The sequence below is a fragment of the Canis aureus genome, chromosome 32 (genome assembly GCF_053574225.1).
Source record: "Canis aureus isolate CA01 chromosome 32, VMU_Caureus_v.1.0, whole genome shotgun sequence".
Classification (NCBI taxonomy): Eukaryota; Metazoa; Chordata; class Mammalia; order Carnivora; family Canidae; genus Canis; species Canis aureus.
In genome coordinates, this window is record NC_135642.1 from 39,368,972 (window position 1) to 39,387,784 (window position 18,813).

At 37.5% G+C, this 18,813-nt stretch overlaps 1 protein-coding gene across 4 annotated transcripts in view; it reads left to right on the forward strand.

Moving 5' to 3' along the window:
- The window catches only part of LRRC49 (leucine rich repeat containing 49), a 166,702-nt gene that overhangs the window by 3,582 nt on the left and 144,307 nt on the right, over positions 1-18,813 (forward strand). For 3 of the 4 annotated variants that reach the window (XM_077881715.1, XM_077881714.1, XM_077881717.1), the window contains exons 3-7: positions 297-384; positions 4,822-5,019; positions 5,362-5,464; positions 9,725-9,928; positions 17,771-17,837. In XM_077881715.1, the coding sequence (XP_077737841.1) occupies positions 297-384; positions 4,822-5,019; positions 5,362-5,464; positions 9,725-9,928; positions 17,771-17,837 (660 nt within the window). The remainder of the gene's footprint in view (positions 1-296; positions 385-4,821; positions 5,020-5,361; positions 5,465-9,724; positions 9,929-17,770; positions 17,838-18,813) is intronic. The other variant, XM_077881716.1, reaches the window with a different exon arrangement.

Genomic DNA, 18,813 nt, shown 5'->3' on the forward strand with positions numbered 1-18,813 from the left:
TGCAGTTCCAGAACTTTGTGTCCCTCAAAAGGAGTCCCTGTACACATTAAAGAATCACTCCCCATTCCCTCTTCCCACCTTCTTTGAAATTCACAAATCTGTTCTCTGTCTCTGTAGATTTTTTTTATTATCAGTATTTCATAGAATCATACACAATGTGCCATTTTGTGTCTGGCTTCTTTCACTCAGCATGTTTTAAAGGTTCATTTCTTTTGTGGCTTGTGTCAGTATTGTACATAATTTTATAATTGTCTTCATTATTTGCTGTTAAATTTTTCCCCACATATGTTTTTTAGGTTGAATTCAAGCTAAATAAAGAAACGCCATCATTCTCTGGTCGACTCTTACAACATGATCTTGAAAGAAACTACTCAAGTAGGCAAGGTATTGTCAGCAAGTGGAGATCAGACTTATCTTCTTTCAGTAATATTGTTTAATAAGCTCAACTACCTAAATCCAAATAGACCTGAACTAAAAATGAGATGGTTCTTTATCCAATGGTTCATTAGTCAAATTGGTTTGATATTTATTTGGATCAGAATTGATTTTATATGTACAGCATAGTAGATTATTTCCAATACAGAAAAAGCAGTTGTACTGTAGTTTGAGGGTGGGCTATGTACAACAGAAAGGGAAAGAATCTTCCAAATACTGTCTTAGAACTAGGAAAAGTGGCTAATTAATGAGGGTAAGCCTATGGGAACATATATGTCTAGGAAATAAGGAAACCATGGAAAGAGTGAAAGTCAGGGGTAGAAAAGAAAATCTCTTTTCCTAACTAGTGCATATAACTATATTGTTTTATATCAAAGGCCTTATACTTTGGTGTGCATCACCTGAGATTTTGTTAGAAAGGCAGGTTCTTAGTATTCCCCTTCCTTTTTCTTCTTCCCCTTTTTGATTTTGTAGCTCTTTAGTGGTATTTGGAAATGTGCATTTTAATGCCTTGAGTGATTCTGATGGATGTGGTTTGTGGACCACCTTTTGAAAAACAATGCCTTATATTATCTGGTTGTATTTCTGAAATGTATTTTTCAGTTCAAGGAGAAATTTCCTTTAGCATATCTGAGTTGTCAGTTGGTTGCGAACAACTGCTAGCCATTTGTAATGAGCTAGTGTTAAAAGCACTACAGAATCCTTTTATACTGTACCATCCCTGTCTCCTAGGAGTTTGTATGAGAGGGTTGATCTATATAGGTGTGCCCGGATTGTTCATCTCATTACTGCATGAGCATGTGGGCATCTGGAATATTTGGCTAGTTTTTTTGTTTGTTTTGTTACTGCTGGACTTTCCTCTTGGGCCCATCAAATCTGACATGACTTTTCTCTTTCTTATATCCTTCAGTCTCGTCTTAGCCAATTGCCAGATATGGCATCAACCTACCTGCAGTTCCACACTGCAGGAAGCATCTGCTTTGCTCTCTTTGGTTTAGTTCAGTAGATATTTATTGAGTGTGTACTATATGCTAGACACTGTATTAGGAACAGAGTTATAGATATGAACCTGAAAATTCTCAAGTAGGACTTTTTATGTTTGCACTGAAAATTTCCTTCACTTAAAAAAAAATATTCATTGGCAGAGAGAGAGCATAATCAGAGCAAGCAGCAGGCAAAGGGAGAGGGAGAAGCAGGCTCCCTGAGGAGCAGGGAGCATGATATGGGGCTTGATCCCAGGACCCTGGGATCACGACCCGAGCCATAGGCAGGCGCTCAACCAACTGAGCCACCCAGGCATCCCCTCCTTCACATTTTTAATAATAATATCTTGTATTTTGTTTTCTAAGTCATGAGTCAAATTTATATATTTTATGCTATTCTCAAGTTAGAAGAGGAAGTTCTTATACAGATTTCTGGATGACTGGCCAAGGATATTTTTTTAAGTGGTAAGGTATTAGTAGATAGACCATTTGGCGTGTAGTTGGAGTTTTTGTGACTTCTGTACTCATCATTCTATGTGCAAAGGCATAAACCTTTGTAGAAATTATGAGTAGAACTTTATCAGGAAAGTTTGGGAATCTTTATCTAATAAACTGCATTCTGATACCCAATTATTCTAATTAATTTCACCCCATTTCCCATTTTTTCAAAATTAATTAAACGTATACAATAGCTCATCAGCATAAATTAATCAATGGTACTGTCAGTCTAAAGGAAAGAAGCTCTGTTTTAGTCTGATAAGTCTAAAACTTGGCATGTAATTTCTTTTGGACTTCTTAGAATATTATTAACAGTTAATCCCTACCTATATCCTTGAGATTTTGTAAGAGTCAGATATTCCAGGGTTATAATAAAATCTCAGTTAATCAGAATTTAATTTATTAAATCCCTTAATTAAGAATTCTAAAATGTGTATGTAGAGGGGAAGAGGCAATGTTTCACTCTTAAGATCATGATAAATCAGCAGAAAATCTAGAATTAGTATCTCAAAGATAAGGCTGAGTAGACCATATATAAATGACCATGTTCTGTATCATCCATCCACCCATTTTTCCATCCATCCACTTATCCATCCATTCATCCACGTATCTAGGGTATAGTTCAGAAAGATTCTTCTTGAATATAGACATTATTGAAAGAATGGTCAGAGTTTTAAAAAAAGATTTATTTATTTATTTGATAAATAAGGGGGAAGAGGGTGAGAAAATCTCAGGCAGACTCCATGCTGAGCACGGAGTGGGATGCTTAACTGCACCACCCAGGTGCCTCTGGTTAGCATTTTCATACTAAAATACAAGACTTTCGTGTTTTTTTTTTTTTTTAACAGAAATAGTATATGCAAAATAGATTTCCACTTAACCTTTAGTAAATTGGAAAATCAATTAATTAATTTATTGATTTTGGATTCTGCCAGAAATATAGAGTCTAAAATGAGGTCTGGCTCTCAAAGAACTTATGCCTTTAATTGGGAAAACAGGGGCTTAATATCTAGTAAATTAAATAGTGACATATGAAATAACAGAAAATGTTTCAATTAAAATTTTGCCACATAGTAATATGGTTTATATGTAGGGCGAAGCATCCCACAAATATATATGGCAGTTTGATATATAAATATATGTGCATATATGTGGGTATTTATATATCCACATAAATATGTGGATATGTCAATTATAGATCAGTCTAGTTTCCAATCATTTAGAGGATCTTTTTTTGTGTGTTTTAAGGCCTTTCTCCATAGTCATTCTCATTCCTTGCTATTTGTTGTAAGACGTATATCACACTGATGGTGAAAGTAAACTCATCATGGGGATAGGGATTATGACTCTTGTGTATGATACGAGCTGAAAAATGTAAGGATAAAACTCCTTTAAGCATAGATGAAACTACTCTTTGATTTCCTCTATACCTCTATTTCCTCTATACCCCCCAGTCTTTTAAAGTTTAAATCTGCCTCTTAAATTGAGAATTAACATGAAGTTTTAACAAAATAATTTAAAAACCTAACTCTGATGCTAATGAGAGAAATCAAGGTGGTCTGTTGTTTGTGGAGTTTTACCTTTATCATCTTTAGCTGACCAGTTACACCTTAATCAGTTAATTCTTAGACTATTTTTGTTCCTTCCTGTTTTTTTTTTTTTTTTTTTTTACCTATCTGAATTTTGATTTCTAAATCGGTTTACTAAATCATGATTGCCATGGTATCCTGCTAGGAGCTAAATCCTGTCACAAGAGCAGTTTACTGGCGAACATGTTGTCAGTTCTGAGTGACTATATTCTAGAACACTATTTTTTTTTTTTGATGTTTCATGATACTTAGAAAAGTGGAGTATGAGCACTGATTATTTTGCACAAGAAGCTAGGTATGTGATACTTCGGTTTATACTTTGTAGACTCATAGAAGCTAGCAAATATCATTGCTTGACAGTTTTTTTTTAAAGATATTATTTGTTTATTTGAGAGAGAGAGAAAGAGAGAGAACACGAGTGGAGGGGAAGAGCAGAAGGAGAGGGTGAAGCCAACTCCTCGCTGAGCAGGGAGTCCCATATGCAGGGCTCAGTCCCAAAACCATGAGATTATGACCTGAGCCAAAGACAGATGCTTTACTGACTGAGCCATCTAGGACCCCTCTTGAAGCTTTTTAATAGTATCTATATAGAACTTGATTTTAAGTTGTCATTATACTGTCTGATGGTCTCCCAAGGAGTATGGTAGCTTCCTAGATTTGTGTTATTCTTTTCACCTTATTGGTTTGTTTAAGCAGAATAATTCTGTGGTAACCATCATTTCTATTTTACTGCTTATCCCTTCAACATCATTTGCTTCTTTTAGGAAATTTTCTCTTAATAGGAGAAAACAGTAGATTTCCTCTGATGTTCAGACTGACCCCTTTGACCCCACTACTCAAATCTTACTTCATTTCTGGAATTTCCCAGCATCTCTTCTCGACCATCCTACATTCTTCTGGGTCTTTAAAATATACTTTAGTATTCACCTCCTCCCAAACCCATGTGTAACCATCTTCTTAAATGCCAAATAACTGTCACATTTATTTGTGAATATATAACAGATACTATTTCTTTTATTCTGCATTTCGTTTTACTAGTCTATTTCATATTGCTTGCCCGTTAGATTGAAAGCTACTTAATGGCAGTCAGGTGTATAGGACCAACAGCCTCTAAACCTCTTGGGAGGATCATATGCCCCGTGGACCCTAACTACAAATGTACAGCATTTATCCACATCCATTGGTCTCTGCAATATTCTCTACTAATGGTAGCTGAAGATACAAAGAATCTGCTATCCAAAACTACTTTCTCTGTATTTCCAGTAGCAAAGTTATGTATTGTGTAGCTTTGTGATAAACTTTTTGATATTTTGAAGGAGATGGAAGAGTAATAAGCCCTTCGCCTCGTAATAAATCATCATGCATCTCATCCACAACAAACGTGACAGAACTATGTGGGCTGGAAATGAAAACTACCATGAGCTCCTTATCAGCCTTTGGAGATTCTTCCATTCAGACACCTTCAAAGTCCAGAATCCGGCAGGGCTGTCATAGTGCTGGCCCAAATGTATCTGGTAATGAGGGACTATCATCTCAGTTTTAAGAGAGTTAAAATTTAGTACCAGGAGTCAGCATTATAAAGGGGTAAATATAGTGCTAGAGTAGCTCTATACTTTCAACCAATCTGTAAAGCAAGGGAAAGATTATTTGGTATATACAGAACATGTAGTTCAGGGCTGAGGAGGAAAGGAACAAACTCAGATGTAGTAATTAATTTTTTCCTTAGAGAGCTATGGAAACTGTACTTTCCAGAAAAGATATTTGTAGATGCTAAACTTCCCCAAATATAAGGTGACTTTAGTTTCAAGATTTTAAGGTTTTTCTTAATCAAGTAATTTGTATATCATTTTCAATAGGTGATCATATTAATCTGGCAAGCTCATCAATGCCGTCATTTCCCATTTTGCAACGTTCTTCTGAAGAGAAAATTCTGTACTCAGACAGGTTGACCCTAGAAAGGTAAGGACAATTTCTTTTCTTTTTTTGATGAGATAATACATAAACACGGTACAAGATTGGAAAGATAGAGAAGTGTCTCTCTCTTCTCTTGTTCTTTAGCTCTCCAGTTCTTCCACATAGGTATAATCACTGTTACCAATTTTTTATTCTTCCAGGGGTGGGAGGAGGGATTTTTATAGTTATGTAACAGTGCTTACCTATACCCTGGAAGAGTAGTTTAGCAGTTCTAGACTATGACATTGATAAAAATGGATTTTAGGATAGAATAATTTATAATATAGTCCTCATATGGGCCCTTCTAGGCCCTATCCAGTTAAGTTCCTGTTACCTCACTGGCCTGACCTCCTAATTTCTCCTTCATCACTCTACTGAAATTACATTTGCCTCCTTGGTGCCCCTGAAATACACCAAGTGTGCTTATACCTCAGGACTTTTGCATTTGATCTTCCCTTTGCATAGAATACTGTGCCCCCACGTGTCTGTAGGCTCATTCCCTAACTTCTTTCAGGTCTTTACTCAAATGTCATTATGTCGGGGATGACCTTTCCCAGCCAACATCTCCAAAACTACTACCCCTTCCACCCTGACACTCCCTAAGCCCCTTCTCTGCCCTATCTTTCTTCTGAGCATTTATCACCCTCTAATGTATGAAGTATTTTACTTATCAAGTTTATTGTTTATCTCCTTCTACTAGAATATAAACTCCACAAACACGGGGAGTTTTATTCAGTTCTGTATCCCCAGCACCTAGAACAGAGCCTGGGACAAAATAGGCTAAAAATTTTTTGAATGAGTGAATATATTTAGGAATTGATCTTTAGTTTTAAATCTTAGGAAGCCTTTGAATCCTCCTACACTGTGATGGGAATGCAAATTGGTACAGCCACTCTGGAAAACAGCATGGAGGTTCCTCAGAAAGTTAAAAATAGAGCTACCCTATGAGCTAACAATTGCACTACTAGGCATTTATCCAAAGGATACAAACATAGTGATTCAAAGGGGCACATGCACCCCAATGTTTTTAGCAGCAATGTCCACAATAGCCAAAATATGGAAAGAACCCAGATGTCCATCAATAGAGGAATAGATAAAGAAGAGGTATATTTATACACATATATGTATATATATTGTATGTGTATATATATATACTGTACATATACATATGTACATGCACATATATGAATATACATACAACGGAATATTACTCATCCATCAAAAATAATGAAATCTTGCCATTTGCAACATTGTGAATGGAACTAGAAGGCATTCTGCTAAGTGAAATAACTCATTCAGGGAGACAAATACCATATGATTAAACTCATGTGGAATTTTAGAAACAAAACAGATGAACATAGGGGAAGGGAAGGAAAAATAAAATAAGATGAAAACAGAGAGGGAGGGGATCCCTGGGTGGCACAGCGGTTTGGCGCCTGCCTTTGGCCCAGGGCGCGATCCTGGAGACCCGGGATCGAATCCCACGTCAGGCTCCCGGTGCATGGAGCCTGCTTCTCCCTCCTCCTGTGTCTCTGCCTCTTTCTCTCTCTCTCTGTCTATCATGAATAAATAAATAAATCTTTAAAAAAAAAAACAAAACAACAACAACAAAAAAAAAAAAACAGAGAGGGAGGCAAACCATAAGAGACTCTTAACTATAGAGAACAAACTGAGGGTTGTTGGACAGGAGCTGGGTGGGGGGACGGGGTAACTGGGTGATGGACATAAGGAGGGCACATGATGTAGTGAGCACTGGGTGTTATATGCAACTGATGGATCACTAAATTCTATCCCTGAAACTAATAATGCAGTATATGTTACGTAAATTGAATTTAAATAAAAAAAAAAATAACTCTAGGAAGCCCTTATCAATACAATGGTAGATGAAGCACCACCATCCTACCTTAGTGCTATAACCAGCCTAGAGAAACTATTTCTGCTATACGGCATAGTAGTGCATTTCCAAGAGCAAATTGTTAAGCAGACTTCTTACTTGAGCAGTGCACACTTGACAGTGAACTGTCATAGACCATCTGTGTGTGTAGTTGGGGAAAAAGCTCTCTGGAGGGTGTGATGTGTTGTATTGTAGGCAGAGCACCACTTGAGGGCACCAGCTCTCATGACAGCTTTGCAGTATTGTTGATTTTGTGATCCTAATGCTACCTAATATTTGTAACTTTCCTGATAATTCTTTTAATGTTTTGAGGGATTTTATGGTAATTTTTAGCTTAGTCTTTTAAGTCCAAGAACAGTACCTCAGTCCTTCAGTTGTGTGTGCCTTGATATTAACAGGAGCCAATGTTTGTGAGATTGTCGCATAACAAGTTAGGAATTTGAGTGGTAGCTTGTGGTAATTCAGGCAGTTGTGAAGATGGTCCTTGTATCACGGACATCTAGGGTGAAGGTGCAGACTTTGGTTAGGTGGAGACTTGCTTACCGAGGAAAGGCAGGATCAGGGGAATTGACTCTGCCTCACAGGCTCGTTGTGAAATGGCAGGATGACAAAGATGCCAGAAGCTCAGGCATAATGTGAGCAGTACCAGAATGTGCAGTCAAGAGTTGGGTTAGCAGCAAAGCCCTTTGGAATCATTATTTGAGAGCCAGTGGTAACAGCAGTGGTTTCCAAAGGCAGATCTGCCATGCTGTACTACTTCTGTGCCAGGAGACTGAGGGATCCAGAGGAGACTCCAGACTGAGAAGAAGTGCTTAGAGAGTTAGACTCTGGCTGTCCTGGGAGTTAGGCGTACCAGCATCAAGTAGGAAATACAGAGGCAGAAATATAGTCTAATAAACACCTGGTGTTAGGGCAGGACGTATAACAAATCAGGGATTTTGTAGGCAGAACAATCCCCTCTGGAGAGCACTGGCTTATTATGTATGTGTGTTTGCTTGTTTTGCTGCATGGCAGGGACTTAGGGGGCAGAGGGGTGGACAAGTGAGCCTTGCAGTTGGGACTTAGTCACTGGATTTGGAATCTGAGAAAGTGACTTTACTTCAAGCTACAGCGGCTTGTGTAAGAGGGAGGCCAAGATTATTTCTTTTCCTTTCTCAGTGATGACTGACTCAGAAATTGGGTGAACTAGAAGCTGGGGGTATTGGTAAGTTTAACAGAGAAACAGAGGAAGACTGAAGCAGGAAAAAGGAGACAAAGTTTTTTGCTAAGTTGATAAGTAAAGATACAGATTTTAAACTAGAAAACTTGTCTTTTATTAATTTATACTTTACAAGGTAAGGAGCAAATGTGGTAGTATTGAATGCACGAATGAATTCTAAGTACTAAGCGCGCATTAAAAGATTTCAACCACAATTTCACTCATGCTTGTAGCACTCTTATTTTTTTTAAAGGTTATATTCGCTTGATTTTTACTGAAAGGAAATAGTTCTAATAAGTCTCCACATTAGAGTTGTTCACACGCTGATCAGTACAGCTACATTTTCATGTTGAAAACCTCAGAGTGGAATCATTCCTCTGGCCATTTTATTAGAGTAGTAGAATTCTTAAAGGGCCCTGCACAGATTTACTTCACATGTAATACACAATAACTTTTCACATAATTGATGCTTTAGTGTTTCAAATACAGCTAAAAGCATGTATTAGTAAGGTTTCATCCTATCCTATAGCATTCTGAATGTTCTGCAAAGTCTAAAGTTAATGTTGAACATGTAAATACTCTTAAGATCTGTGCTTCTAAGGAAATGTGTAATAAGGACCACCTGCCCATTAATGGATTTCAGGATGAAACTGTATTCATGAAAGTGAACTGTAGATGGCTGAATTTCTTGCTCTTCCTAAGATGTCATCTAGCTCAGGAGTCTGTGATTCCATGAGAGACCTGTGTATGAGTTGTGGTTTTTTTCCCTTACGACTCAGTTGCCTGGGTATTCTTAGCATCAGTGGATTGATGGCAAGGGTATTTCTCTGGTTATGTGACATGGTTCTTTGAATCATTTGAATTTTCAGAAGGCAATTACAATGAGTGTTTTCTGATGTTATGTCAATTTTATGAGAAATAATCAATATTGGAGACTTTTCTTAATACGAGAGCTTAGACTTAATTTTAGTAATTGCCTGTCAAAGTGTATTGTCTTTTATAGAAATAATTTATAATTAGATCCAGGATATTCAGGTTCTGGAGGCAAGAAAGGATTCTGTTTATTTTTTTCTTCTCACAGTGTGGGAGCACAAAGATACTATTATATTTGTAATAATAAGAGGAGACAGGTTATCACATCGAAACTGTATTAACTTTTTAAAATGTTTTCTAGGCAAAAGCTGACTGTATGTCCTATCATTGATGGAGAAGAACACCTTCGTTTATTGAACTTCCAACACAATTTTATAACTCGGATCCAAAATATTTCTAATCTACAGAGGCTAATATTCTTGGATTTATATGATAACCAAATTGAAGAAATCAGTGGGCTTTCTACTCTGAGATCCCTCCGTGTCCTTCTGCTGGGGAAAAACAGGTAATCTTTATAGAACAGATTTGTTTATTTACTTGGAGCTAATGTTGAGACTTCTGGTGTTTGAGAGCAATTCAGAATTGAAGAATCCTTAAGAAACTAATAGACTAAAAAAAAAAAAAAAAAAAAACGAATAGACTAAAATTTGGTAAGATTATTTGAATGGATTAAGATTCCGTCATAATTTGTTTTATGAGATTCAATCTGACAGACCAAATAATATTTATGGAATGCATATTTTATTATTTCCATTACTTCCCAGTGCTCTATCTTACATGGAAGTAAATAGCAGACTTTGGCCTTAACTTTTTATTTTCTTGAGCTATCTTGTAAGCAACCGTGTATATTCACTTTCGTCTTGTGTGTTTCACTTATAATCCCTCTCTGTACTTGACTGTGGGTAGACATTTGATATTTCATGTTTGTCAAATTACTGATTGATTCTTGTTCAGATGGTGTTCTCGGTATGCATTTAATATTACATCCTATATGAGCTTCCCCAGTTCCTTTTCTAAGCTCTGTTGAGTAGTGCAGTTACATAATTTCTGACCGATAGTTGTCTATGACTTTTCTCACCATTCTGTTTTACTGGATAGCTTTCGCAATGCCTACAAAGAAGGGCTGTTTAGCCAACTCCAAAAATGATTTTTATATGATCAAATGATGAATTTTAGTTACAGTATTACACCCAAGCTTGGTTCCCCTCCCCACCACTTTCTCCCTGATACCATGGATCTCCAATTACCTCTTTATTCTCACTGGTCAGTGGTAATATAAGGTATTTTTCCAATATCATGCCCCAGAATCCTAGGCTCTTGTCTCTTCTCTGTGTTTACTACCAGTATAGTTCCTACCAAAGTAGTTTATTGTCTGTACTTGGTTCAAGTGTTATACTTTAAACTGAACATTATGGCAGCTGGAGGGAATTTGGGGAAATTAAAGGAGCATGGAGTATTAGAGCTTAAACTGACTCCAGAGATCAGCTCTCTTACTCACAGAAGAAGAAATGGAGATGTAAAGGGACTTTTGCAGGTTATATATGTATAAACTGTATGCAGGAGGAATATGCCAGCAGAGTAGTTTATGGAGTAAAGTAAGAAGTCAACTTTTCATACATTTAAGGCATTCCCTTTAGGTGCTCCCTGTTCTCTCTCCCAGAGATTTCTTAACTAGTTTCTAATCTGTGGAGTTTTTGATTTGTTTGCATAGCTTCCGTTTGTTTTTTAGCACCATTGCTTTATGGCCTCCTTTCAGTCCTGGAGTTTTTTCCTAGTGGCATTTTTAATCTCCTTTGCTAGTTTTTTTTTTTTTTTTTAAAGATTTATTTATTTATGATAGACACACAGAGAGAGAGAGAGAGACAGAGACACAGGCAGAGGGAGAGGGAGAAGCAGGCTCTTATACAATAGCTCATCAGCATAAATTAATAAATGGTACTGTCTGTCTAAAGGAAAGAAGCTCTGTGTTTTAGTCTGATAAGTCTAAAACTTGGCATGTAATTTCTTTTGGACTTCTTTTGATTTGTTTCGAGCCCAATGCGGGACTCAATCCCGGGACTCCAGGATCGCGCCCTGGGCCAAAGGCAGGTGCCGAACCGCTGAGCCACCCAGGGATCCCCTCTCCTTTGCTAGTTTTAAACATAGTATCTAAGAGCCGCTCCTGGGTCCCAGTGTTTTAAATTATCTCTCAACTGACTTTTCTTCCTACTTCTCCCTTGCAGCTTCTCTGACTTCTCAGAAATAACCTTTTAAGTTTTTTTAAAAAATAACTTGTTGCTTGAAGACACCAGTCTATCTGACCTTCTTACCTCTCCAGAGGTCTCTTTGTTCTCCAAGTCTAAGGGATTTAATGCCCTTTTCTGTATCCTTATCCTTGGTCAAATAAAACTAATCTGATTAAGTCACTTCCTCTTTCTACTCTATCTTTCTGCTTTGTTTGTGTTTGGTCATGTTTTACTTCATTTTTCACATAAAGAAAACAGCTATAAGGAATTTAGAGCATTAGTGTTCTCGAGTGAAAAAGAAAGTCAGAAAGACAACTTTCTGCATTCTCCCCAAATGCATATTTCTGAAGTATCAGAACAAGGCAAATCTGCCTCATGTTTTCTAGTCAGCTATGTGAGCCTTGAAGATGCAAATCTATCCTGAGGCAGGATTTTAGTGAACTTTAGGCAAATCTGGCTAAGGAATGCTGGAGGAGAGAGCAGCTCATCAGCCACCCTGCCTCCCCAGGTTTGTCTTGGATGAACTGTTGCCCCCTGCTGGGCCAGTCCAGGATGGTTTCTCTCTTTGCAGAGCACTGCACCATCTTTTAGTCCAAGACAGTGGAACCAGCTGTTAAAATCCAGGGCAAACATATTTCTCTAAGTTCCAGCAGCTCCAACAAAGATTTCTGGCCAAAATCTAGAATGTGCTCAGATTCTGTATGTGAGGTTTGCATTGCTACCGAAGAACCCCCAGCCACTCTGTACCACTGTGCCACTGAAGTTCTTGCCATCTAACTCTTCTACTTTCTGTGTTCTTGTTTATCCTTGTGAGATCTTCTCATGCTTGCATGATCACAGGCTAATGGGTAGAACTTCAGTGCATTTTTGTCTCGTCACCCAGGATTATAGATACAAAACTCAACAGGCTCAGGATTCCATATTCCTTTCCTATTGATTCCTGGAAGGTCTCCACTTAAGGATTTGTCTCTGACACCTGAAAAGCCTCGCCTTCATATGTATTTCTGTAGTGTGGTCCTTATGCAGGCATCAGTATCATAATATGGCTTGCAGAGATAGGCTCTGATGTACCCCTGGGGGTCTGTAGCTGCTGATGTGATGGGTAAGGCTTGTCTTTTCCTAGTTTCAGTCCATTTAATGGGAGAACTTCCTTTTAAAAAACATCTTTGGGTCGTATTGGGAGCTGACTACAATTCTGCAAATTCATGAGGTCAATACCTAATCTGAGCAGTGGTCTCCTGGTCAACTGATAACTTTATCTGCCTCTGAATTCTTTAGAATTGAATCTTTTTTTTTCTTTTTTTCTTTTTTCTTTTTCTTTCTTTCTTTCTTTTTTTTTTTTTTTTAGGTCATTTCAGGTGCTGGGGGTGGGGGAAAGAATCTATGATAAAAGTAGTTCATGAAGACAAGACACCAAGATGTTTGGTTGGTCTGGGTTTAACTGACAATGAATGACTTAATCTATTTCTTTCCCCTATTTCTCTGGGCAGTCCAAATCTGCAGTGAGAATAGTGAAGCCACCATGTGTCAAAGCTAAAAGAATGCCTGAAGTCACAGCATATAGGTGGTGTTTTACTGGATAGCTTAATGGTATGTGAGCCTCTGGTAGAATTCTGTGGGAAGGCTGACGACACAGGCTGGGCTCTGTGATTGGACCACCTTAAAACTGCCCAGAGTTTCTGATAAACACAGAAACAGAATACATTGATCCTCCAAATCTGAGAACTTTAGGCCGAAACAGTCTCTGTCCCTTGTGTGTAGTTTTCAAAATGTTAAAAATAGAATTCTCAGACAAATAGTAATTATAGGCCAATGCTTTAATTAACTCAATCATGAGGGAACCAGTCGGATAACAAAGCTGGTTCAAAAGGAGGATAAGAGAAACTGATATATAGTCAATGAAAAGCAAAGAATGTCAGAATATGAGTAAGTTATAAAATGGGTTCATGTCCTACAAAGCAGTAAGATTATAACCCTCTGAGTTATTTCTCTAACACACAGAAATAAATTACATTCCTACCTGGCAAAAATCATCATTATATTTTAATCAATTTTCTTCAAGTTAGCATATAACTTTAAAGAGTTTGGGCTCTCATGAGTAGTAAATAGTCAGGTGGTCCTTAGATAGGCTTGTTCACAGTGCTCTGATATATTGAGAGGACATGCAGTCAGTCATTCTTTTGCCTTATTTCCAAATATTGGTTATCTACACTGAATAGCACTCTTTATTCTATACTTAACATATCACAGTTTACAAAATTAGTTTTTATACTATGTTTTTTCACTTCAATATATTAAATTATTTATATCTTCTCATATTAAATGTTCTTTGAGAAACATTTTTGAAAACATTTTTTAGAGCTGTGTAATATATAGATTTGTAGATACATAGATAGATGGATTCACTTAATATTTTCCACTTGTTAGACATTTACATTTGTAGATACATAGATGGATTCACTTAATATTTTCCACATGTTAGACATTTACATTGTATCCCTCATTTTTGCTATGATAATGCTGTGAAAAATATCCTTACCCATAAATCTTTGTCTGCCTCTCTTATTTCCTTAGAATATGCTTTAGTATTTTCTAAGTAGGTGAGTTCATCCTCATGAAACTCATATGAGAGGAAAGTTGAAATTTGATGAAGGAGATCTATATTTTAAGGTAATACTTCTCAAAATGTGAACTCTGGCCCAGCAGCATCAGCACCACCCAGGAATATGTTAGGCAAATGTTTGGACCCTGTCCCAGAAACTCTGGAGGTGAAGCTCAGCAGTCTATATTTTAGCAAGCCCTCCAGATGATTCTGATACTCACAGAAGTTTGAGAACTGCCATTTTAGGGAATGTGGACTTGGCAGGATCAAAGAGTTGCATAAAAGGCTTCTCTAATAGCTGGGAAGTCAGATTGCTGGAGAACATCACTCTGTCCTAGCCATATTATTAGGTTATTGTAATTTCCTCCAATTGTTCTAGGTATTTCAAAAGCAAAGCAGGCAGAAGAATAACTTTGTTGATAGTTTTGTCTGTTTTCCTATCTGATAGTGTCAGCTATAAGGTTGAGAAATTCTTTTAAAATACTAAGGAAAAATAGAGATAGGAAGAACAAAAGACAGAATGGGGGAGTAATGAGAGAGAGAGAGAGAAGGGAGAGAAGAATGCTGTCACATTGTGATGGGGCATAGTGGGTATATGACAGATATTTTTATATACCAAATTGGATTGAATTGGTTGTGGTGATGTAATTTTGGATTTGGCAATGATGTAGCTGAGTTCTTTGGCTGAGGTCACATGGAGATGGAAATTCTCAAAGTTTAAATTGGCATTATGTTTACATAGTGATCAGCATATAATGAAGTTTCAAGGGATGATCCAGATTCTGGAAACATTTAGGAAGGTAGAAATGGTTCTTTGAGGCCATAAGCAGTAGCAACAGAAATAGTGATAGGCAGGTGATGATCAAGATGGACTGCATGAACTTCATTTCTACCCTTTCTTTGCCACTGCTCCCTTCCCTCTAAAATTATGGCAACAGGAGAAAGTAGGATCTGTAGGAGAGGAAAAAAAATAAGAGGGAAGTAGTTTTTGTTTTGTTTTGTTAGAACTGTCTAGTTGGAGGCAGTTAGACAGGTAAGGTAGCCAGAAAAGATAGAAATGAGGAAACAATGGATGGGCCCTATTCATTAAGGAATATAAGAAGGGACATTTTAATGCTCAGCATCATTTGGCATCAGGGGAATACAAATCAAAACCTGATACCTATCAGAATGGCTAAAATTAACAGATCAGGAAATGACAGATGTTGGCAAGGACATGGAGAAAGGGGAACCCTCTTACGCTGTTGTTTGGAATGCCAGCTAGAAAAGCCACTCTGGAAAACAGTATGGGCGTTCTTTAAAAAGTTGAAAATAGAGCTACCCTACGACCCAGCAATTGCACTACTAGGTATATAACTCCAAAGATACAGATGTAGTGATCTGAAGGCACCTGCACCCCAATGTTTATAACACCAATGTCCATAATAGCCAAACTCTGGAAAGCATCCAGATATCCATCGACAGATAAACGGATAAAGAAGAGGTGGTATATATAAACAATGGAATATTACTCAGGCATTAAAAAAGAAATCTTGCCACTTGCAATGTTGTGGATGGAACTAGAAGGTGTTATGCTGAGCAAAATAAGGCCATCAGACAACATATGATTTCACTCATATGTAGAATTTAAGAAAACAGAGGAACATAGGGGATGGAAGGGAGAAATAAAACAAGATGAAATCAGAGAGGGAGACAAACCACAAGAGACTCTTAATCACAGGAAAGAAACTGAGGGTCACACTGGAGAGGAGTTGGGTGGGGGATGGGGTACCTGGGTGATGGACATTAAAGAAGACGTGATGGAATGAGGACTGGGTGTTATATACAACTGATAAATCACTGAGCTCTACTTTTGCAACTAATAATATACTATATGTTAATTGAGTTTAAATAAAAAGTAAAAAAGGATAAGGGGCATTTTATTTATTTATTTACTTATTTATAGATTTTATTTATTCGTGAGAGAGAGAGAGAGGCAGGCTCCATGCAGGGAGCCTGACGTGGGACTCGATCCCGGGTCTCCAGGATCAGGCCCTGGGCTGAAGGCAGCGCTAAACTGCTGAGCCACCTGGGCTGCCCGATAAAGGGCATTTTAGAGATAAAATGCTGTGTTTTAAAATTTATAGCAATCGGAGTGCCTGGGTGGCTCAGTCAATTAAGTGGTTGTCTTTGACTCAGGTCATGGTCCTGGAGTCCCTGGATTGAGCTCTGTGTCTGGCTCCCTGGTCAGCAGGAAATCTGCTTCTCCTTCTCCCTCTGTCTCTGCCCCTGCTTGTGCTCTCTCTCACTCACTTACTCTCTATCTCTGACATAAATAAAATCTTTTAAAAAATTAAAACAAAATAAAACTTAATAGCAATATTTTAGCTTTTCACAAGACGGCAAATAAAAAATTTCAAATATTCACAAACTGAGCAGGTCTTGTAGAAAACATTTAAGTGATGTCTAATGTGTCTCTGTGATAAATAATCCTGTTATGAATATCCTTGTACATAAAACTTATCCATTTAGTTAATAGATAGTTATTGGGTTCCTACTCAGTGCGAGCCCCTGTAATAAGTGCTGGGGATGGAGTAGAGAATATGTTGAAATTTCTGCCCTCTTGAAGCTCATGTTTTGGTTTGAGGAAGGAGGTCATGAGAACGTAAACACATAAATAATGTAATTTTAGGCAAGGATAGGTGCAATGAAGTCAATTAAAGCTGGGGAAGGAGAGAGGAGGATAGGAAGGGGGAGTGAACCATGCGAAGTTCTGACTGAAGAACACTGAGGAAGAAGGAGCAACAAAGGTAAACACCCCAAGGCAGAAATTAACTTGTCAGATTAGAGAGAGCAAGAAAGCCCCAAGATGGGAGCAGAGAGAGCCTGTGGTAGGAGCTGTGGTAGGAGATAAGGCCGGACAAGGACTCAGCAGCCATGAGAGTTAGGGCCTTGAGGACCGAGATGAGGAGTTTAGATCATATTCTGAAGGGAACTGTGCCTTGTCCTAAGGTTATTAGAAGTAGAATTGCTGGGCAGCCCCGGTGGTGCAGCGGTTTAGTGCTGCCTGCAGCCCGGGGCGTGATCCTGGAGACCTGGGATCGAGTCCCACATCGGGCTTCTGCATGGAGCCTGCTTCTCCTTCCTCCTGTGTCTCTGCCTCTCTCTCTCTCTCTCTCTCTCTCTCTCTATGTCTATCATAAATAAATAAAAAAATCTTTAAAAAAAAAAAGAAGTAGAATTGCTTTTTCCTAAAGATCTGACTCTTAAGCTGTCTTTGGGACATTTCCCCCAGTGGGCATAATTAATTTTATAATTAAATCAATGGGAAATATGTTTTTGTCATATATATATATGTAAAATTACATATAATCTCTGTAAATGTACATATTTACATAGATCTATTGCTGTTTCTGTATCTACTTACCTAAAGATAGAGTAAAATTAAAATTAAAAGAATAAATTAAAATACCTTAGCATGTTTTGATTTACAATTAATGTGATACATCCATATTTCTACTCTACTTATTCTGATTTTCAGAATCAAGAAAATTTCAAACCTGGAGAACCTCAAAAGCTTAGATGTCTTGGACCTTCACGGAAATCAGGTATTGTAAAGCCCTTTTGTTTCTTTCTTTTCTGAAAAGAAGTCTAGGAAATTTGGCATTTTAAAGGTTTTAACAATGATACTTGTGTTGAAGTATTTCAAGAGTTATTTTACTGCTTCACTGAAATTTCTAAGGTACTAAGCCTGTTTATTTAAGATATGGTAATTCCTTAGCAGTAAATGACAGATGAAACTTATAAAACCTTTGGAATCCATATAGTTAGGACAATTCTGTTTCTTATTTAGTCTTTTATTATTTTCGAAATACATATTTTCTAACCCTAGCCCAACAACTAGAATATTACTAAAGATTTTCTTCTACTTAGATATTCTTCCTTTATTCTGAGGCCACCACCATCCAGGATTTCACATTTATTATTTCCTTGTGGAGTTTTAAAAAAAATTTTTATTTATTTATTCATTCATGAGAGACACGGGGGTGGGGGGAGGGCAGAGATACAGGCAGAGGGAGAAGCAGCCTCCACGCAGGGAGCCCGATGTGGGACTCTATCCCGGGACTTGAGGATCAAGCCCTGGGCCAAAGGCAGGCACCAAACTGCTGAGCCACCCAGGGATTCCCCCCTTGTGAATTATTTTAAAGTTAGTTATATCACATATATATGTCTAAATTATACCTTGTTTAGCAGTATTGTGATGTATTGTCATCTAGTGTTTGCTTTTTGCATACATTAGTAGCTGACTGAGATGAATATATTTTGATTCAGTAACTGTAGTTTACTCCTTTTTGCTGTTTTAAGTTTCATGGATTAATTATATGAAAACTTTTTCTCCAGTTTATTATTGGTAGACATTTGTGTTATTTCCTTTTTTTTTTTTTTTTGCTTGTTTGTTTCCTTTTAGGAATAGCACTTCTAAGAACATTCTTGTATGTGTTTCTTCCATGTACCATATGTATTCTAGGGTATACATCTAGGAGTGAAACTGATAGATCAGAGGTTAATTTAAATATCTAACTT